At 41.0% G+C, this 23,694-nt stretch overlaps 1 protein-coding gene across 1 annotated transcript in view; it reads left to right on the plus strand.

The window, feature by feature from the left end:
• The window catches only part of LOC309709295 (adhesion G protein-coupled receptor L3-like), a 117,702-nt gene that overhangs the window by 88,457 nt on the left and 5,551 nt on the right, over nucleotides 1-23,694 (plus strand). Inside the window, 10 exon segments of the mRNA XM_082537849.1 lie at nucleotides 1,028-1,150; nucleotides 1,316-1,521; nucleotides 4,232-4,408; nucleotides 5,400-5,609; nucleotides 9,033-9,253; nucleotides 11,860-11,926; nucleotides 12,980-13,071; nucleotides 17,046-17,214; nucleotides 18,596-18,724; nucleotides 19,927-20,020. Coding sequence (XP_082393975.1) covers nucleotides 1,028-1,150; nucleotides 1,316-1,521; nucleotides 4,232-4,408; nucleotides 5,400-5,609; nucleotides 9,033-9,253; nucleotides 11,860-11,926; nucleotides 12,980-13,071; nucleotides 17,046-17,214; nucleotides 18,596-18,724; nucleotides 19,927-20,020 — 1,488 coding nt within the window.

Genomic DNA, 23,694 nt, shown 5'->3' on the forward strand with positions numbered 1-23,694 from the left:
TGATAACGATAATGAACAAGTGTGTTTCTTAGGAGGAGGATTGTCTTGACAAGGATGCTTTAATTAGATTAGACTCAGCGTGTTTTGATACCCCGCTGATGTGTGTGGGTGTGGATGCGTGTGTACATGTGTATGCATGCGTGTGGGTGGGTCGACGTAGCTCATGTGGAAGTGGTGGTGGGGGTGGGGGGTGTCTCAGCCAATGTTCCTCTTTCTTTATGCATACCCACGTCTATGCTCATGTCCATCTTCCTCACTCATCCTCCATTTGCTCGTTTCTATACGTTAGTATCTCTTGTCTGTAAAGCCTTATCTATCATATGCCTGAGAGAGAACATAGTCTTCTTTCTATTTCTACTCCAGTCCTCTCCTTTAAGTGTATCTGCTTATCTCATCCATTCGGCTCCTCTGATTACCCTCTTTTTTACCTCTCTAAACCACTCCTCCACGACCTCTTCGTCTGTCTGCCTTTTCCACCTTTTATCCCACCCTGCCTCCCATTTTTACCTTCATCTCCATCAGAGATGTCCTTGTGTTGTTTATTTGATCAGAGAGGTAGGACTTTTTTTTTTCTTTTACCATGAAAGCATCAGTCTAAATCACCAATTTGCTCAGAAACACAAGATAGCAACACACCAAAGGTATAATTAGTTCTTAATTAGAAACTTTATCTAATACATTACACAGCTGTAATCAGGAATGTGCTAACGAACCTGGACGCTGAAATAATTCCTACAATACAGAGGAGGCCGGATAATCTACCTCAAAGTGCTGGAGCAGTTGCCTGGAGACATTGTTACCTATTTTAGCAGGGGAAAAAATGTACATTATTTCACTTTGATATGTTTAGGAGAAGCTTGAAACTGTTTCGGGACTCATGCCAGTGCTGTGCTGTGAAGCACTTAGTGAGAAAACATGGTTATTACAAGAGTCTGCAAAACAAATCTGATGTAATGCGCTATGCTATAACTTACCATTAGGGCGTGCGTGTTTTGTGTGCATGTGTGCTTGTGTGTACGTATTTCAGTGCTGGAAGTAGCCAGGCTGAGCACGGATGGGAACCTCGCAGACCTGACATTCCCTCAGTCGGAACAACACGGAAACTCCATCCAGCTGTCAGCCAGCACTCTGAAACAGCATGGCAGAAATGGTAGCAGAGAAATCGCATGTTTTCCTCCTTGCACTTACTCTCACTGTGATCTCTGTCTCTCTGTGCCTCTCAATCTTCTTTTCTCACCCACTTGAAGTGTCAAATTTCTGTCATCATTGCTTTACAACAATTATCGAGTGCACTATTCGTGTCCCTTTCGTACAGGTGAGATCAGGATGGTGTTTGTCATGTACAAGAACTTGGGCTCCTACCTCTCCACGGAGAACGCCAGCGTCAGACTGAGCAGCGATGCCATCTATCCTAATTACTCTGTTATCGTCAACTCCCCGGTCATCACCGCATCCATTAACAAGGACAGCAATAAGGTTTACCTGTCAGAGCCTGTGGTCTTCACTGTCAAACATCTACAGGTGAGTTAAAAAAAAAAAGATTTCACAAAAGACCAAAAGCAGCTAGAAATTGAAGGTTTGTAGCCAGAAGTTTAAAATCTTAATTCCTCTGTTCCATAGAAATCCACTGTTGTGCCAAAAAGTGTTGCTTTATAGGAAACAATATGAGAAATGTAGTTTACGCCATCAAAGCTTCGCATGTATAGTGTTCTGGTGCTGTAAATTCTGACTGACCACAGCTGGAAACACTTACCGGAAAATTGACTACTTACTCCGATTTGAGTAATGTTTGCTTCAACCTACAGACTTAAGCAATTAAAAAAAAAGAAAAGATTTATTTCCAGTCAATTCTACTTTATTCATGTAATGCCAAATCATACGTCATTTAAAGGTCATTTTAAGGTCGAGACTGACAATATTTGCAGAGAGACCCTGCAGTTCTCCAATATGGGAGGAAAAAAAGAAATATTTTTAGCAGGAAGAAACCTGCGACAGAACCAGACTTAGGGTGGGCGGCTGTCTGCCTTTATCAGTTGGGGTAAGAGGAAAGTGAAGAGTGAAAAGATGAGCAATGAGGAACAACAGCCACTCAGCAAGTAGGTGAGGTCAACAACATACTTGCTGAAAGGTACAGGTAACAAGAGTATAAAATGGATATGTGCAGGTTAGGCTTTAAAAGAGGAATCAAAAATATTCCCTGGATGCTTTATCAGGACCACTTGTCTAGCTGCTCATTAACGCAAATATCTAATGAGCCGGTTACATGGTTTGATCAAGCCGGTCTGCTGCGGTTCAAACTGAACATCAGAATGGAGCAGAAGAAAAGTGACTTAGACGTTGAACGTGGCACGGCTGTTGGTGCCAGGCGGGCTTCTGAGAATTTCAGAAACTGCTGATCTACTGGGATTTCTCCACATAGCCATCACTAGAGTTCACAGACAAAGGTCCAAAAAGGAGAAAATATCCAGTAAGCAGCAATTCTCTGGGTGAAAATGTCCTGCTGCTACAGCAACAGAAGAACACCACACCTGTCAGCTGAGAACACAAAAACACAGGCTCAGGCAAAATTGGATAAGAGAACACTGTGAAAATATTGCCAAATGTCAATTTCTGCCAGTACATTTAGATAGTATGGGTTGGTGTAAGCAACATAAAATGCATCCTGCCTTGTATCAGCGGTTCAGGCTAGCGGTGATGTAATTGTGTGGGGGATCATTTCTTGCACACTTTAGCCCCCCTTAGCTCCAGTTGAGCATCATTTTAAATGCCACAGCCTAACTGAGTATTGTTGCTGACTACATCCATCCCTTCATGACCACAGTGTACTCATCTTCTGATCACTGCTTCCAGCAAGATAACACGCTTTGTTACAAAACTCAAATCACCTCAAACTAATTTCTTGAACACGACAATCCACAATCACCAGATTTTACTCCAGCGCCTTTCAGAGCTTTGAATAATGGATGTGCAGATGACAAATCCGCAGCGACTGGATGATGCTGTGATGTCAGCATGGACCAAAATCTCAGAGTAATGTACCAGCTCCTCGTTGAATCTGTAGACAAAACAAAGAGTTATGGCACTTATGAAGCCAAAAAGAGATCTAGTTCGGTACTTTAGTTTAGTTTAGTGCATAATTCCACAGAAAGTGAGGGAAGTCTAAAAAGAACTGAAGAAAACTTGTTGTTTTCAGACTTCCGTATTAAATCATTGCATATTGCATGTTCCTGGGTCTGTGACTCAGGGTTAGCTGATCCAGCCCTGACTATATGACTAAAATAGTTTGAATAAAGGCTAGTTTTTTATTAACCTCTAGTTCACCTCTGCAGTATGCATTTGGGTCCAAACTTCCTGCATTTAATGACAGTATATAGTAGCAGTAATAGTAGTAGTAACCAGAGCAAAAGACATAAGGCATGAAACTGGGGCCTGATTCAGACAAAAACATGATGTATAGAAACCCTGGAAAGGCTCAAATATTAAAACGTTGTTTCTGTGTCATTGCGGGATGATGTTCAAACATCAAAATGTCTTGCAGCCATTTTTGATCACTTGTGTACTAACTTGGCTCGACTCGCGTTGACTTGCCCCAAATGACCAAATCATAACATTAGCAATTACTGCAGACTGAATTCCACATAACTTTATAAGAATTTCATAAGTATGAATTAGGGTGGTCAGTAACACGGTTTTATTTTGTGTTTCGCATCCAAAAAGCAAATACTTATCCAGTTGGTGATCCAGCTAGTTGGCAGTAAAAAACAAAAATCCTCACTGTTTCTCTTGCTCTTTTTGAAAGTAGCTTTACCAACCCAACGCACACAGCTTCATCAGTTTACACAACACAAACAGCTCCTACACTCCAGAATCTCACACAACAAGCATGGACGCAGCTCTGTCACCTCCTCTCATGCCTCTATGTTTATTTGTTGCTGCAATCTCACATTCAGTCCCTTCTGTTTGTTGTTTTGTTGCTGTGTGTATTTGACTCTGTCTCTGTGTTTCTTCCTCTACATCCTTTTTCCACCAATTCCTCCTACCAGTTTCTCACTTTTTTTGGCTCACCGACCACTCCATGCTTTCTGCCTCCCACCTACCCATGACCGAGTATCTATTCTGCGTCCCCGTGTTCTCCCAACCCTCCTGCTTTTTTGTCTCTCAGTTCCTTCCTGTCTGTCTGGGTTTCTCTCAATCACACTCTGCCTCTCTTTCTCTCTCTCTCATCTTCCAGCATTCAGAAAAGAATTTCAATCCCAACTGTTCATTCTGGAGCTACTCCAAGCGCACCATGACGGGATTCTGGTCTACGCAGGACTGTCGTCTGCTGGCCACCAATCGTACACACACCAGCTGCTCCTGCACCCACCTTACCAGCTTTGCAGTGCTCATGGCCCACGTGGAGGTCAAGGTAGGCATTTTTCTCTGCTTGTGCATGCCAGAAGGGGGTGGGCAATATCTATGGGTCAGTTATTTATTATTTGATTAGCAGTGGTTGGTCAACATATTCTGAAAATAGAAGGAGAGGAAGAAAAGAAGAGAGAAAGACCACAACATCTGAAAAGTAAATTATGAATCTTTGGAGTCTGAATAACCACGTTGGCAGGGAAAATCTTTACAATTGATTTGTCAAGCTGCATGATGACATTGATTTGAGGGGGAAAATGTACTTCAAACATCTCAGAGTTCTGGATTACTAAAGCAGATACAAAAATAAGCTTCAGGTCTTATTTTCATTCTAAAAGTGATGCTTGACTGATCAGACAGTGAAAACATGTTTTTGTTTTCAGATTTTGGTTTTGTTTTGGGTTTTTTTAGATATCCATGAGCCTTAGTGGGTGGTTAATAAAAGCATTATTCTCCCGCCATGTGTGGGATAAGTACTTTTTGTCTCTCTCTCTCTTTTGTTATGTTAAGACCAAGTTTCTTTACACAAATCAGCCCTTGTAACTCTGGATATTGCGCGACACCTATTCCCTCCCCGTGGGCTAGGATGTGTGTTACTTCCAAAGGGGTCATGGTCAGAGCCAGCTCGGCTGCTCTGTGTGAACGCAGTGTGAGGGTCTGAGCAGTAGATCCATCACAACAGTGCTAGGTTGAACATTGCTCTACCTGCCAGCTTGCAGGACACTGATGGATAGAGCCAGCACACCTGTGCAACACAGCGTAACGCTGTGGCCCTGAACGCTCAACGACACACAACCAGACTCACATAAGCCAGGGGTGGGGGGGGGGGGAGGGGATTTAACTGTCTGCTCCTACAGTTTGTTTCACCTTACAACAGTATGACTCATGTATGATGTTAGCATACCAAGGCTATGCATAGCTATAGTAGCTGTAAATTACATTGTTATTATTGAATTACCAACTTAAACTTGTCTCTCTGTTTGCACATTTCACAGAAAACAGGCAGCATGCACGACGTGCTCCTGGATGTCATCACGTGGGTGGGCATCCTGTTGTCACTGGTTTGCCTGCTTATCTGCATCTTCACCTTCTGCTTCTTCAGAGGGCTTCAGAGCGATCGCAACACCATTCACAAGAACCTCTGCATCAGCCTCTTCATCGCTGAGTCTCTGTTTCTGTATGGGATCAACAAAGCCGACCAGCCGGTGAGGGTCCTGTTCCCCTGTGTGAGCTTATGCGAGTGTGTGCAGTATACGCGGCGTATGGAAGAACATTACTTTGACCATAAATTCAGACAAGTCCACGGCACATGTTGGCATAACTATCCACTGACCAATACCACAAATCATCAGACTGTTTATTAACTTTGTGTCAGTGGTTTACCACACTTGTGCTACTACTGAATAAAACAGGAGATGTTGTACAGTAACAGTGATCTTTGGAATAAATCAAAGCCGTCGTTTCTCATAGTGATTGTGAAACAAAACAATATTCTTACTATTCTATGTAATAGAATTTGCAAAATTAAATGTATTTATTTTTTCTTCAACATGTTAAGTAATCCCATCATCAAAATCATGTACGTACTTGTGCGTATGTAAAAAGAACCTAATTTGCCTGCTTTGCAATCCATTCATAGTCAGCCATGATTTACAATGCAAAGAGCGCCCACAAAGATCTGCCATATAATGCGTTAAACCTTATGCAGCTCATATGAGGCCGATTTGTGAATATGAGTTCAGACTGCTTTTGATTAACACCTCAGTGCGGTTGGATTTCAGCTGTGACCTCAGTCTGTATACATCAGTACCCAACAGTAGAGTTACCTTGTACAAAAGCAAGGTAAAATAAAGACCATTAAAGATGGCTATTTTGAAAAAATTACTCTTGACACTGAAAGTTCTGGTCAAGTGGTGTTATGTATTTTCTTTATTTTCCCTCCTTATAAGTAGGCAATTCGTATTTGTCAAATACCCCTGAGACTGAGTGAAGCAGAATTTATGTACAATATAAGATAGAATATATTATAATTTTAGTTATTACTAATTATCTCATTATTATAGATGTGTTTAGTAAGATTAAACCTAAGCATTACTGACTAGTTAGCAGTTATCTGCTCTCGACCAGGCTCAGAGACAGACTAGTCCAAGTGAAACATCTAGAGCAAAGCTGGGAATTATTTTAAACAGATTCCTGCGATCCAGGTAAACATTTATATAGAAGTTTTTCATGAAGTCACATCTTTGTGGGCAAAAGTGCTAACTTATTGAATATGCTCTATATACTATTTTAAGAATGGTTCTACTCTCCACAGGCGAAATGGTAGCTCTAGCCTAATTGGTCGCAGTGGTACGTTTGTCAAATGTAGTGTCATTTGCAACATCATTGTGTTTTTCTGCATGTGGAATAGAAATGTGCATTTACAGAACAACAAATGCATCATTAACTGCACAAGTCCTTGTGACACTCAGAACAAATAGCCCTTCCCTCGAGAGCGTGGAGGCTTTTTAAAATCATGAGACACAATTTGCGAAGCATTTTCTTTGCGTATCACTTAAGCAACCAATCAAACTCTATCCCTGAAGGAATTCAGTGCAGTGCAGTTTTTTGGCTCAACAGTGGGGGATCCACATGGTGTGCATTCCAATCATAGCCCAAGATGTATAATCCATATGGTCCGCATTCAGTACGCCAGTCATGGATTAGAACTTTAAACCTCACTTGGGTACAAGCGTTTTGCACACAAATCTTATGGGACAGATTCTGAGAGGAGATTCTCGCCTTTATTATCTCTGCACAAGGACACCTAAATAATAATCAACACACAGGAAAGGACGAGCTTTTTCACCACCTCTCTCTCTAAGTTAAGGCTCAAGGCTGTATCCTTTACCTCCCCCATAGTATACAAGAAGCCTCAGAACACCTTGAAGCATTTGCATCCTGCTGAGCTTTCAGTGAGAAAACCTTCTCACTGTAAATGAAGAGACAAAGCAAATTGGATGGAGAGCGCGTTTTGATCGTGGCGCTTGTGCGTTTCTCTTTGTCTGTGTGTTTGCGTGGGAGGGATCATGTTGTTTTGTTTTTGTGGGGTTTTTTTTTTGCATGTATGTGTGCTGCTGTATTTGCGTGTTGTTCTCCCGTTAATTACCGGTGACTATTCGTGACCTCCATTAACATCTTCAGCATCACTTAGCTCGAAGCCGGTTAATCCAGTAATTCCAGCAGGAAAACTAAATGACTTTGCATAAGCAGCCACTTTTTTTTTCTACCTGTGTGTGCATGCATGTGTGCGCCTTTGCCTGTGAAAGCTACACTCTGCGATCATCAGAAATGGAAATGAGTGACTCCCTCACCCCCTAAACTCATTGTCTCTCAGACATTAGGTAATTGTCTCTCGTTGCAAACTCCTCTATTATAAAAGTCTGTCTGTTAGCGCTTCCACTGAGTGATTTAGGAGTGACTCTTTAGATTAGAACATTGGCATGATTGACCAAGTTTCAGCGCTCATTCGTTTTGCACCTTTCTTTTTCTTAATCAACACTCTTTCTTTGCCATCGAATTGCCAAAATTATTAATGTCTTTTTAGGTTTGATCCCTGGCTTTTGTTTTTTTATTCACATTCTTTGCACCTCTGTGTTTTTTTCTTCTCTTCTTTGGAATGAGCAGAGTCTCTCGCAGGGTTTTCATCTATCACTCTAAGACTTACATGTCTTTCGTCCGTCACTGTTCACTGGCACGTCATTTAAAATAGATTTACTCACTTTCAGTGTATAAAACGCAGGGTTAGTTCTGGTAGGTGCAAAACGTTCTAATTTGTGTTTTGTGTTTGATAATTGCAATTCTCTAGGAAGTATGTTAACAAGCACAGTGTTTATCGTATGTAAAACATTTAGTTCTGCATTGGTAAAAGCGTAAAAAAGCTGTATGTTTTCACAGCTTTTTTTTCTTTTTCAAGCTCCGAAATCTGTCAACTTTTATGTGATTTTTCATTTGTCTCTTTCAAACCAAGATGCTGAGTCATTTTTGCAGCAGTTCCACTTATTTTGTTCATCTTTGGCATTGACAAAAATCATACTGTATTTTCAACAGCGCTGGCAAGTAATTCGCCCTCCTCAACAACTCATTGTCAGCCCCCTTTGAAAGTGCTTCGCTACATCTCTTTGAAATGTGGTCAATCAGCACGGGCTGCGGCGCTAACATGTCACTTATATTTTCTCATTTATCTTCCTGGACGACTTGTAGATTGTAGACTGTGAGTGAAGTGCGAGGGGGGGTCTCCAATAATATTGCTATTTTGAAGTGATTTTTTACTTTTTTTGTCATTTTGCCACCTGAAATTTCTGTCATAGTACACTATGATTGTGACTTCTATTTCACGTTGCCTTATTCTATCCCCTGCCTTACCTGTTCAAGCAGTGGCTGTCCAATATTTAATCACTTACGTTTTCTTCCTTAACTGAATATGATACATTATTGCTTTCTAAATCTGACTCATACCCTTACTGCCTGTACTGTTTGCATCTTTATTTTTCTGCCTCATCAGTGCAAGTGTCCAGCACAATAAATATTTCCTGAGTTTAATGTTACTGTATTTTTAAACCCTCTCAATCCTTTATTTGCCTCACCAGATTGTCTGCGCAGTCTTTGCGGCCCTGCTCCATTTCTTCTTCTTGGCAGCGTTCACCTGGATGTTCCTGGAAGGGGTACAGCTCTACATCATGCTGGTAGAGGTGTTTGAGAGCGAACACTCCAGGACTAAGTACTTCTACCTGGCAGGATATGGAGTACCTGCTGTCATAGTGGCCGTCTCCGCTGCTGTGGACTATAGGAGCTACGGCACCGACCGAGTGTAAGGATGCTGCTGAAGAATGCGTGAAGGAAGGATGGATGACGGGGCAAGGGAGGGAAAGGGAGGGAGGCTGGAGTGCCTGCTGTCATTTTGGCTGCGTTTGCCACAGTGGACTCAACAAGCTGTGGCACTTCTGAAGAGTCAATACAGAGAGAACGAGTGGAGAGAGAGAGGCAAAGAAGGATGGAGAGTGGTAGAGAAGTATTGGGGACACGCAGGGGGAGGATGCACCACAGAGTGCCTGCATGAGCATGGCAGCAACAATGTGTGAATATGGAAGGATTTAACAGGCGGGGCAGAAGGAGGGGGTGTACAGTGGAGTATGCCGAGGGAGAAAAAAAACTGCTTTAAGTGTGAGAATGGAGGGATGGGATAGGAAAAGATGGAGTTGTGTGTCAGGATGTTCACACATCCACACTGGCTTACGCTTGCGCATTAAAATAAAACCAGCTTCTCTGGAGAAGAGTAGTGGAAGATAAGCACATACATTAAAAGCACATACATTAAAAGCACAAGGTAACGTATTTGTGCATGCTTGACTTGTATAACCCTAGAAAAAGGATGAATCCAAGAAAGGACAGGCAGCATCTCATTACAGGCTTAATACACAAACTACAGATTCAAAGAGAGTGAACGTAAGAGTTTCACCTGCACACTTCATTCATGCTTTGACTCTGAAAAGAGGCCAACATTCTAATTATTAAGTACATATGCATATGAAATGTATATTGCATATATAATATATATAAGGCACAGTCATGTTCATAACCTGTTCTCCATTCAAATCATAAGACTAAACACTAACAATGTGGACTTTGCACTGAAAGGCTACAGCTTTAGAGGTGTTTCATCCCTCAGCTGCTTATAAATGAGTCGCTCCGTGTTGAGGGTGAAAAATGACGTGTGGTTATAGATATAAATGATTCACCTTCTAAAATGCTCCCAGTCGCTGGTCATTTGGGGACCTTTTGTCGTTCTGACATTGCAGCTTTCCACAAGCTACACTCTACTCGACCAGCTCTGAAAGACGAGGGAAGGGTTGAATTTAGCAGTGTTTAACCATCAAGCCACACCAGTCCTCATGCCACTTAGATCAATATTTCATTGCCTGATGATCATTAAAACATGAGAGTCTCAGTGCCAAGCTTTGGGTGAATAATCACAAACAGAGTGTCGTAAAGGACCTGAGACAACTGCTGTGACTTTAAATGCAAAATGATGTGAAATATTTTGGGACAATGAAGCAGAGCTTATATGTAAAAGGTGCACATAACCAAAAATAAATGCATGAATATAATATTTTCAATATTTTCTTTTGTAATGTTGCATCCAGGCCATTAATGCTCTTGCTCGTCATGTCCTCGTGCCCCATGGGCCTTGTGGATCTGAAAAGTAAATGAAATTGGAAATTTTTAAAAAGCAGAAACGAACTTACACGATCCATTTATCAGCCCAGGCTTGAAAATGACACTGTGTATCATTTTTGACATAACACATTGAGACAAAACCTTTGAAAATATCATCTGCCATTCCTGCTGTGTCACCTTGTCACATAACACAGACTGTTCTTCTTCACAGTAGCCAGTGGCACTGAGTCTCATTCATGTACCGTAATGAAGGTGGCTACGAGTTAGCAAAGGAGCCCTAATGGAGGATACTGTGACACAGTCAGGGACCCATAATGGAGGGTTCTCTAATGTGGTGGAAATTGAAAGATTAATAATTCAAAAGCAGCTGGTCATGAATCAGTTGGCCATTTTGCTCCAGCCGTTTTTCTCTGGCACCTTTTTCGGCAACTAGTTGGGTCTGACCTCAGTGGAGGGCACTCTTTTTTTCTTCTTCTCCTTCCCCTGCTTGCTGCAGTTGATGAGTCAAGGTGTTTTGGGGTTATATAATTTTGCATACAGCAGTATATCTTTTACAACCAATCCTAACCTTGTGGTCCAAAATGATTGTATGTGTGTGTGTGTGTTTGTGGTTATATGTTCATGCGTGTCTTCTGAAAGTGTGCTTGTGTGCATATACACACTGAATGTGCATGCACTTGTGTCCCTCCTTTCTCCTTTAACCTCAACACAGCCATCCGCAGACTCCATAAATAGCCTCGTATGAGGTCTGCATCCATAACTCAGTATTCAAATGAACACAGTCATGTCATATTTTTGCGACTGCAGGATGTGGCCATGTCATATATCTGTGCCCTTAGGGAGAAGTAAAGCTTTATTTATCACAGGTGCTTATCCCTCGCTGTCTCCCCCCTCTGTGTGTGATGTATGTTCGAGGTGTGTGTATAGGCTATTTTCCTCCATCTTGCAACACCTTTCTTCCTGTTCTTCATCTCTTTCACTTTTTACATCCACCCCAGTTCTGTTTTGTCCTCGCTCTGTCGTGATGCATTTGATATACTGCGTGTCATAATGTGCTCCTTTTTTTTCCTCCAGCTTGCGTCCTGTCAGTGATTATATGTGTGAAACCGTGATGCATGTCCTATCCTCTGATTGCTACCCTACATCCATCTAAAGAACATGTTTTTTTAACCCCTTTATTCTTCCCAGCGTCCCTCGTGCGTGACGTCTCTCTCTGTCTCCGTCTCTCCCTGTCTCTAGGTGCTGGCTGCGATTGGATACTTACTTTATCTGGAGCTTCATAGGCCCTGCTACACTCATCATTATGGTGAGATGGACACACGTGGATACTCACACACCCTTGACTTAGCACTTCATCTATGAGTAGGTAGATCTATAGATGTTCGTGCAGCAGTGATGGCTCACATTAAGGTATTTGTTAATCTCCTACAAGGCTTGCCTGAGCTCCTCAGAAGTGCAAGTAAAAGTGGAAGCAACTCTATATGTCAACTTAATAACTCCCATTCATGGATTAACTCTCAGGCGGGCACGTACTCCTGCAACCTGGAAATCTTCGAAGGGGATATGGAGAGCAAGCCGCCGTGCGTCACACAGATTATGATAAAAACTCAGCAAGGTTATGTTGCTATTAGGCACTCATTTGTGTGCTGTTTTTCCTCCTGATCTAGCTGTTTTATTGCTTTGCCACCAAATTGAACATTAAACTGGAGAACAGAGTCTCCCGGGAAGTTTGCCAATGATTGATGTTTCATCAGTCATCAAAATGTTCAGAGAAGCAGGAACAGGCATCCTATCTCGAACAAGTAAACTACAACAGGAATAGAGTTTGATGATCAAGCAGACACACATACAAAGACATTTAAAGCAATGAGACGTATTCCCAGTAGCCTGTGAACCAATCCACTGTACTCATTTTTGAAATGTCAGGCAGGCTATCACAGATCTTGCAGGATGTACATGTGGGGAGCAGTTCAGGTGGGACTGCACTGTTATGACACCACACCTAGTGGTAATGTATACAGCCTCTGAGACCCAGTGTATCGCTTCAGACAGTCATTATTAAACCACCCTCTTTATGCATTAGTACTCCAATAGAACAGAACACATCTATGAGAATTGGGTTACCATTGTTACAATGATCCCGAACTGCTGAAATTTTCCCTGATGTTCAAGCTGCTGTATTTTGAGAACATAAAGGCTTGTTGATTGAGGGCCTGATAGGGTGTCCCTAAGCCAATTACTGTTGAAGAGGCAAATAAAGAATCACTCTTTGTGTGAGTGCTGTGGTGACATTGTGTCTTTAATTAGGCTACTTGCTGCAGAAAATTACCTTGTGTGATTTTATGTCTGTGTGTTTCAGCTGAATGTAATCTTCCTCGGCATCGCTCTTTATAAGATGTTCCATCATACGGCCATTCTCAAACCAGACTCTGGGTGTCTGGACAACATCAAGTAAGTTCTTCAATCCTGCTACTACACTTGTGCATCTGATTTGTGATTATGCATGCTTGTGTGAATAAAGCAGAAGGAATAGTTTGACATTTGGGAACTGTGCTTTTTTTTTTTTTTTTGCAAAAGGGAGGACTAATAGAAGACAGATGTCTGTACAGTACAATCTATAAGCATTATTGTGAAAAAGACACAACAGTATTGTGAAACTGCCCTTTTTTCTTTATATTTTAAGAATCCAAACTTTCTCGGCATTTTTAAGGGGTCTTGAGCAATAGTTCTCCAAGCTTTCCAAAGGTCTTCCAATGCTTTTGCACTCATTTTTAATCCAGTCCTTGTACCTGACCATTTTCAGTTAAATGTTTAGTTTTTTTTTAACATTGACTTATGAGTCATTTGAGCATAAACAGACTAATTCAAGGAATGAACTGGCATTCTCAAGATGATTCCCAAAGACTTCCAATGGTGTGCAGTGCGTCATGAAACAGGAAACTGGACAAGGGCAGAACAAAAGAAGTAGCAGGCCTAGAAAAACTATCTACAGCAAATAAATAGTAAAGTCAAGTCAAAAATACACCTGGCTGTTCATTTGATCCGTCGTTTATTATTTAAAGCTTTATCAGAAATGGTTTCGGTGCAAGGATAGTTTTCAAGAAGCAAGTCATAAGGAAAGGAAACAGAGAAAAGGCAGAAATTTGAAACATTAAACAATAACTGGCCTGAAAATCAGTGGCAACAGGTCTTAAGGTGTGGTGAATCAAAATTACACATTTTTTGTTCTAATCTTTATCAATATTTTCTGAGGATGTTCGCAGAAAAGTACAACAGTGTTTCTACAGTATGACCTGATTTTGATCCACCATCTGGAAAACTCCTGTTAGGAAACAGCTTCAGTTTACACCATGACAATGATCCCAAAGATACTGGCAGTGCATTAAAAGTATACCTGGATAGAGAAAAACATAATGAATGCTGTCAGTGATGGATTGGCCTCCCCAGAGCCCGGACCTCAACGTTATTGAAGCCGTGTGTGATCATCTTGACAGAGAACAGAAAAGAGCCAAAATCCAAAGAGCCTTCAATGTCATTCAAGAAGTCTGGAGAACTATTCCTGAAGACTAATTAAAGAATTAAAACTTGCATAAGAGAGTTCAGGCTATGTTAGAGAATAAAGGTCGGCGTAATGGATATTCACTTCACTTTGTACAAACGTCGTTTTCGCCTTTTATACTGTATGTGTGTTTGCACACGTTTCATTAAATCACTTCAACTATTCAACTTCTTCCTATTTCCTAGCAAAATACAGAGAAATGAGGCATAACTCTAAATTTTTGCGCAGTACTTTTGCTGCAGATGGTTAGCTTAGCTTAACATAAGACTCGAATAGGGTTGAAACACTAAGCCTGGCGCTGCCCAATGGTAACAAAAGCTACAAGTTGATACCTTTAGTTCAGTTAAAGCCTTTATGTTTTGTTGTTTGTATCATTTATATATAAGTGGAAGCATAAACACAAATTATGGAGGTAAGGTACAATACTATTTCTCAGGCAAGAGAGACACAATCTCTGAATTTATCGCATTGTTGGTTTCAGTTTGTTTTGTTTATGGAGTCAGCGAAAGGCTATAACATGCTAATTAGTGAGCATTAGAATGTTACCTTTGGACAGAACCAGGAGTATTGTTTTTACACTAAGCTCATTAGCTGCTGGCTCCGACTTCATCATGGCTGCACAAACACAAGAGTGGCATCAATCTTCACATTCATCTCTGCAAGAAAGTGAGCACATTTCCCAAAAAGTCGAACTATTCAATTAATTCTACATTTTTATGCTACCCTGTCGCATGGAGCGCCTTTCACCTTTATCTTACATAATTTTGAGATGCTACCCTCTAAATTCTTCAAATCATTATTCTCAGGCATGTCCCTATTATTCAAGAGACCCTTAGAGGGTGCCACTGAAATATGACTTCACTTCCATTAAATACTGAAACTCTTTCTACCAAGCTAACTAATCGGGATTGTGTCATTTCTTGTTCGAGTCCAGCTCAAGACAAAAAAGGCTCAGTCTAATTCAAACAATATGCCTTGGCTCAGAGTTCAACGCGTATCCGAGCTCAGAATTTATAATGTAAATCCCAAAAATGACTCGGTTCTCATATGATTTAAATATTACTGCCAATGGAGGCAGTTTTTAAGTAGGACTTCAAGCAGGAAGTGTTTCAGAAGCAAAGGCGAAGCCAGCTGATCTTTGCTTTAGTGCAGTTCAGGAAAAAGTACTCTAATAAGAAAAAATCTGATGAAAGATGGAAATCAAAGAATGGTTTAAAACACGATGCTTTGGATCTTTCCCCCCTCTTCTTAATGACTTTCCTTAGTCTTTCTGAGAACACTGAAGGCTGTCTAGATTTTAATCTATTTCACTTCATTAGTCATGTCTTATTGTGGTTCATTTATTCGTTAATCACCATCATGCTCTTTTTGTCTTATTTTTTTCTTCCTTTTGTTTTCTTTGTCTCTCTAACTCCAAGCCATCATAAGTTATCTTTGTTGTGGATTGGCTCTGGTAAGGCCACTCTCCAATCAGTGTTGTCTTCCTAGAGACATTTTGTTTGGTTTGCTTGTTATTCATGTGTCTGTGGAGTCTTCCTGTAGTCTATGCACACACCTAAATTAACCGTGAACCTGTCTTGTAAAATGGATTTCTTGTTCGTGTGTGATTTGTGAGGTCCTGTGACCTATAGACCTAATGTGCTATTGAAATATTATAAAGGTGAGATGTGAATTCATGGAAACAGAGCTGAGAGAGAAACCATGACTCAAGGGAACGCTGGAGGAAGAGGTGAAATGGTGGGATGGAAAAGAGAGATGAGCATACCCTTTATTGAAGAGGGTCGTCAGACGAGCTTTATTGGAGGTTCTGTCTCGCCTGAATGGTGCCACAGAGGGAAACATCGAATCAATCACCTTAGTCTCACTCACTTACTCTCCTCCTCTGTCTGTCTTCCTTCCTCATGACTCTCCTAATATCTCTCCCGCTGCGTTTTTTCACTCTCTCTATCTCCATTCCTGCTCTCTCTTTCCTTGCCGGTTTTCTTTGTCTCTATCACTTGTGTTAGAGGTGATCACTGCCCAGTCAGCCAATCAAATTAACAGCTATCATCTCGGCTCTGGCAGACACAAATCTATGACCTTTAGTGGGAAATGTCATTTATAATGGCCGTAATGTCCCTCTGCTTACTGCCCGATGAAGACACTCACGTGGACACGCGCGCACGCACACACACACACGCACGCACACGCATGCACACACACGTGCGCGCACACACACATTCTCAGACAAGGACTTACGATGCATACACATGCCTCCGCATGACCAAGTTTCTCTGACATTTGGCCTTTATGACTCACTTCTTCATAGCCTTTATTTGAAATGAAGGTTTGCAGCCTTAAAAACTTTTATCAAATCTACTCCCATTAAACTGTTATAGTCACAAGTGCGCTAACAGACTTCAGGACCTACTTCTGCCTGAAAATGATTTTTTACCTCCTGTCATATACTTTGACTGAGAAAGTTTGGCTGCAGCTTGGGAAAAGTGTGCTCGGTGAAGAATGCTTTTCTTCGTGATACCCGTGGCTGACGTCAGCTCGCTTATAACCTCTCCTCGCTCTCTGGAGATTGGATCTAAATGAAAAGATCCACTCGCACTGCCTCCTCTAAACCCTTTTATAAGGCTTTAATTCTTTTAAGCAAAACTCCCGCTGTTTCCTCCAGTCTACTCCTACAGTGTTGGGGCTCATAATGAACCCTTTCTAACCCCTCTATCGTCTCATGGTCCCTCATGCGTCAGCCTTGACTGATTAGTTTTTTCACCACGGGGGGAAAAGACAAACTTCTCATGTTTGAATTTCATTTGATAATGACACACAGTAACAGGACGAGCATCTCTCATTTTTCACTGTTTGTCTTCTCCTGTAGGTCCTGGGTGATCGGGGCCATAGCTCTGCTGTGTCTGCTCGGTCTGACCTGGGCGTTCGGGCTAATGTACATCAACGAGAGCACCGTGATCATGGCCTACCTTTTCACCATCTTCAACTCTCTGCAGGGCATGTTTATCTTCATCTTCCACTGCATACTGCAGAAAAAGGTGAGGCACAAAGCTAGACAGAAGCTGCCAGTGTGACAGACACATACAAACACACACAGAGGCACACATGCGAGCCAGAAACGATCAACAGGGACACCAAAAATATCTGCAGAGCTGTCACAGAGGTTTGATTGGTCATTCAGTATCCCTACTGCTCAATTCTCTCACCTTTTCATTCTTGCTACCTAACACTCTCTTTCGCTGTCACTGTCTGTCTTGCCTTGAGGCAGCAGGTAACAAACTGAGTTGCTTGTCTTACTTCTTCTAGCAGCAGCAAAGAAAGTTTTCCATCATCAGGCAGGGTCATCGCACCTGAAATAGCATATTATACACTTTGATAATATTCAGCTCTAATTGTTTTAAATATTGGACCCAGGAAGAGGACATGCATGAGTGTTTTGAAGTCTAATTGCCTGAAACTTGAAGTAATTTCCTCAAGTGAGTTTTATGATTTTATGACTCACATTAACACACGGTTTGCCTTTCAAGTCCTCTATAATTTAAAAAACCCCCAAAACAAACTCTTCAGTATATTTTTTTGGGTTTCCTTGGCCTAAAGGATTACTGGCATTTGTGAGCACATGTGTGTACTTTTTTTATACTTGAGTTATGTGTGGCTTCCAGGAAGAGCCTATAACACCGGGATACTTTTACAGTCTCCCACACACTGTCAGTGCCTGGGACTCCAGAAGAGGAGTAGGATATGGAAAGAAGATTCATCAAATGCTTAATACTCTCATCTGGCTGCCATCCCACAGACAATTTTTAGTTTCAAGTGCATGACCAGTAAACAAGTGTGGTGTGTGTGCACAGTATACTTAGGTATGTGCTAGGTCACGGGATCAGGTATCCAGAGAGATGTCCTCAGAACAATGATGAGGTTTTCTTTGGCTGCGACCCAACTTGGTTTCTCCCAAGATGCATGGAGCAACTCACCACACAGCTGTTCAAACAGAGCATGTGGCAATATATGCCTGCCAGTCCGACGAGCTTGTTAAAAAGCAATTACAGTCGTATTTGTTCTAACTTGATTGGGATCTAAATGCAGATGTTCTGTGTGTACAAGTGCATCACATCTCCCCCTAAGGAATATGTCCATTTTAGATGAATATGTGGCAGCTTGGGGAGGATGTTGATGGGGGAAAGTTTATGGAGCTAATCTTCTAATGTCTAAATTTATGGGTTTAGTGTTTGCACAAGGAAGTTGAGTAGAAGAAGAGTTTGTCTTTTCTTTCTCGGCCTGTCATCTTGAAAATATGCATCATTATGTGCAACGTCAAAGCAAAAACATCAATCAATTCCCCCTCTTTTGTACGCGCTGGCTGAGAGTGCATTTACAGTTTCTGACGCTTTTTTCCTCCTCCCACCATCTGGGGCCCAGGTGCGTAAAGAGTACGGCAAATGTCTGCGCACCCACTGCTGCAGCGGCAAGAGCGTGGAGACTTCTATATCCTCCTCCAGTAAAACCACCACCTCGCGGACCCCGGGCCGCTACTCCACAGGCTCACAGGTGAGCTTACCTGCCTGCACACCTGGACGCTACAGCACAGCAGATTCTCAGGTGAGGCCAGATAACGCCATGAGGGTTTTGGATCATCGCTGTTCACTTTCAACTCGTCTCATATTTTAGGCAAACACATTAAATGCGACTTTAAGTTGGAATGCCATTCGGTTTATTTTGGGGCTTTAAATTAGAGCTGCACCGATCAGTCGGCTAGTATATCCGATCAAGGGTATAGCCGATAGTGCACCTTAGACAACAAAAACAACTTTAATTGCTGTGCAGATATATTACTTCTGTGAAGCAAAATGTAATATCTTATAAGCTGTAAATGTATCTGGCTTCCTCATACTGCTAACTCAGTTGCCAGTAATCTACCAGTGTAGCCATCTGCCATGTACTCTTTTTCATAGTTCTGCCAATCCATTAGTAATTTCAGAACTCTCTTTTCTGCAATAAGAGCAAAGTCAGAGTAACTTTTGTTTAGCATTTATTAGCTCCAACTCTGACACGATCTGCCCAGCTCAGTTGGCATCATATACTGTTGTTGGCACTGTTTGCCAGTAAATGAAGAAGCTCAATATTGTGTCCAGTAACCTGGAGCACTCGATTATGGGTTTGTTGGAGTGGGAGTGATAGTAGGTTCAGTAACCTGATGTCGTATTGGAAAACATTGACTGTTTCAAAAACTTTTCTATGTTTTATTATGAGCAAAAATGGAAATTCTCCACGAAAGAAAGGTTAGAAAACATAGCATAGTAAAGAAAAATGCAATAGTCCAGTAAAATTACATTCAGTGCATCTCTACTTAAAATATGGATGTTTTGTTGAAAGTGTGAGATCCAAAACCCTGACTGTGACAGACAATGTTGCTTAAAAAATGTATATGGAGTACAAAAAACACTGATGTATGATTATTTTTCCCTACCTGTTTCTCTTTTGTCGGATGTTGCTTTGGGTTTTTTTCCCCATTTACTGCCTCTCCTGCACTAATTTGATCCTTTTTTTTTTTGCCAATCGCCTCCCATATATTATAACTTTCTCACTATATTTCTCTCCCTTCTTTGTTGTCGTGTCCTTTCTCCCTTGATCTGTTGCTGGCTCTTCCTTTGATTTCTTTTCCCTTGCATTTTATTGTTTCCCCTCTACAAATTTGCCCATACCGTCTCTACCCTTTTCTTTCTTTCTCGCTTCTTTTCTCATGCGTATAGAGTCGTATCAGGCGGATGTGGAATGACACTGTGAGGAAACAGGAGTCCTCCTTCATCACTGGAGACATCAACAGCTCTGCTACGCTCAACAGAGGTAACCACGGGATACCTACAATTTGCATCCTCATCACTGTCACCCTATCTGCTTTATTAATAGCGGGAGGCACAGGCAGCATACGCTGTCATTTAGCAAAGTAGCTGCGGTCCAGACTACCGATAATGGTATTTTGTTCTTGAAGATCGGAAGATTAGCAGGATAGTGTAAATATCGCTTACTTATTTTTGCTGCTTCAAAAGCTGCTTTTTCGCAGGAAGGAGAGGTCTGGGCAGGCTCCCGTCAAAACTGAAACTACTTTATTGTCACAATATTAAATCTACAGAGTGAAGCGCTAACTGTGCTGTAGCACCAATCTTCTTTTTGCAAGGACAGATGTTTCTTTAACTGCTGTAGGTTTGAATCCTTTAAGTTAGTATGTGTTAAGGACTTAAACTAAACACCATAACACCTTTGTTATAATACAGTGTGCTATGCAAATTAATGTTATATTTTTAGATGAATTCACAGCATTACTCATCACATAGCATCCCGTTTCATTTTAAGTAGAGCGAAACTTTGCAGGATTTGCACCTGAGAATTTGTATGCTATTGTAGTCTCAAACCTTTTAAATGAATAAGCCCAGTTCAGTGTATCCCTACTTTATTTAGAGCTGTGTATTGCAGTCCCTTCAGAGTAGGACAGTGTAATGGACTGTAGGAATGAACTCAATGGGTATGGCTACCCGAGGGCTAGGGTAATGAGGGCATAGATACCCAAATGGCCACACAGTTTGAAATACGTGCACACACACACACACACACACACACACACACACACACACACACACACACACACACACACACACACACAAGAGAACACATGCTGCCATTTGTTAGACTCTAAGCTGAGGTGTGGCCCTCACTTTCTTCAGGCCACTAATAAGCTGTTAGCATGACAGATTGATACTAAAGCAGACATGGTGCGTGTCAGCGCTTGAATTATCACACACTTAGTGAGGCAGGGCTTAAGACTCCCGCACCTCCTCCTTCCCTCACACTTTAAAGAATGCCACACGGAGCTACTTAGCCAGTAGATGTTGAAATAACTACATACTTTGACTTATTGGATAACGGTGGAATGGAATAAATTGGATTGTCAGATAAGAGACCGACTTCTTGTTATGCCCAGGTCATTTAAGTTATAATGAAGAAGAGAGACCTACACAGCAATGACCAAAAAAAAAAGGTTCTGTGGTATGCTCAGGAATAGAGGAGTCAGTTGTTAGTATGTGGCTGTTTTTCATTTTAGTGAAACTCAAACACTCTATGATATTCTCAATTAATTCAAAATGTAGCTGTTACTTAATGTAAAAAAAAGATTTAAAAAAGGGGGGTGTGGGTTGCAAATCAAAGGTATGCACTTCATCTGGAACCCTAGCAGTAAAAGATAATTGTCTATCAGCTAATACTGTTTTCACATGTGTATTTAATAAACTCTGACAGTACCAGCTTACAATAACAGAGTCAGACTAAAGAAGCTGTACACTGAAAAAAATTGATTGGCCATCTCTTGGATTTATGTAAGCATCTTGTGTGTATTTAACACAATTGCCTTATGCTTTAAAGTTAAGTGTAACTATATAGTGTAGAAACTACATTATATGCAGAGAGGCTAGATTAAATTCTTCATATCATGTTCGAGTGAAGTAAGTCAATAATATAGCAATGTTAAATCTTGCGACACTGCACAGGATTTCATGCCCCAGCCCCCCTGCAACCAGGATAAAGATAGGAGGATGGTAGTTGTTGTAGATCCATTCAATTTTTATGGTAACCAGACTCTAGACTTTGTTGAACATTATGTAATATGAAGACAACATGTAGTATTTAAGTGACCGAGTAGTACTGGGGTAAAAGTTATTGAATAGTGTTAAAATAAAATGACAAAATTGTGAAGGATTAAAATATTCCAAGAGCTTTAACTTACTTCATCTAAACATGTTTCAATCGCGTTGTATCAACACAAAATGCACAGGGTTATTGAATATGAATAAGTTGTGTTGATTTAACTCAGTTGTTTAAGTTTCTGCCAAAGCAAAACATTTGTGTGCAACCAGTGTCCACTATTGAATTAAGTAAATCCAACAAGGCCTTTTTTCAGTGTAGTTATATTACTTAGTGTATGTGGCAACACTTTCACAGAGTCTGTTGTAAAACAGGCGCATCACTGAGCTACATGCCACATTGATTGTTTGGAGGCTTGACCAGAAGGAGAAAAAAAAGGGAATCATTTTCTCTTTGGTTCATTTGTGCAGTAACAACATTAGGAGAAGCAACCTAAATTTTTTGTCATGGCCAACTAAACACCTTACGTAAGCCAGAAACTAGGAAGGTTAAAGTAAGGCAATATATATATATATATATATATATATATATATATATATATATATATATATACACACATGTACATGTGTATATATATATATACACACACACACGTTCTGGAAATCTACAGATGACATCCGCAAAACTAAGATCAACAATAGTTCCAGTAGCTTGAGACTAATGACGTCACGTCACATAATCAACCAGTAAATAACTCATTCACGTAGCGGTGGCTGACTTTTGGCAGCACCGAGAAAAGGAGGGATCAGTTCAAGTAATTAAAGATAACAGATCCTTAACGTGATTTTCATTTCAGTGTGTCCAGCTATGACAAATTTCCCTCCACCTTTACCATTTTGCAGCAGATTGATGTGTCAGAGCTTACAATTTCTTACGCCGCCGTAATTTGTAGTTTTGATGAATAATTTGTGTAGTCATACATTTGAAAGGATCTAGAATGCATATATTCCCCTTTTTTGAATATTATGACAATATATGACTTATGTAGTTCTTAAATGCTGGGTTATAATGGCATAGGAATCATAAGTTTATAGTTTACATTGTGTAGAAATGAGAAAAAAATGCCTTAGGGAAGTAAAAAATTGCTGTGCCCCTATATTTTTCATAGATTTACTAGCCTTTAGACATGATTTTACTGGGTACGGGATGCATCCGTAGATGTAGCTAGTTTACATAACCATAAGTTCAGATCCCACACAGTCAGTGACAACTGTATAATATTAGCAAGATTGCATTTGAAGCCGCTAGAAAGAGCAGAAAAGAAAAGCAAAAAGAAAAACTGCATGATGCAGACTCTCCACTAGGTCGTCACATACACAGTGGTTGGTCATGTATAATGCCATCTCTGCACCTCATTAGTGGTGCTGCTAAGGTACTAAAAGGAAAAGAAAACTGATAAAGATAATTATTTCTTATCATGTTTTGCTTTGAGTTTATGCTGAAACCACAGAGATATTTGAACCTGTTTTTCCCCTCTCTGTTTTAAAGCTATATGACATGCACAGACAGCAGTAGCACAGCCTGCTTCATACAGTGTCGATAGCATCATGAGGATGAATGCATAAGAGCTGTTGTGCCCATTTGTTGCCTGTATTTTTTGCATTGTCTTAATGTGTATATGAGCAGTCTCTCAGAAAATGCACTGAAAACACTTTCTGTGGCCCCTTTGTCCATTAACTGTCCTGTAGTCATGCTTCTCTGCTCAAGCGTATTGAACTGCAGCACAGTCTGCTCCAAGCTATGGCACTCTCTCTTTGTCTCTCTCTCTCTCTCTCTGTCTCCTTCTCCCTTTCCCTCCCTCAGCCTGTATGCAATGGCTGCAAGAA

The sequence above is a fragment of the Aulonocara stuartgranti genome, assembly GCF_965226115.1.
Source record: "Aulonocara stuartgranti genome assembly, chromosome: 6".
Lineage (NCBI taxonomy): Eukaryota > Metazoa > Chordata > Actinopteri > Cichliformes > Cichlidae > Aulonocara > Aulonocara stuartgranti.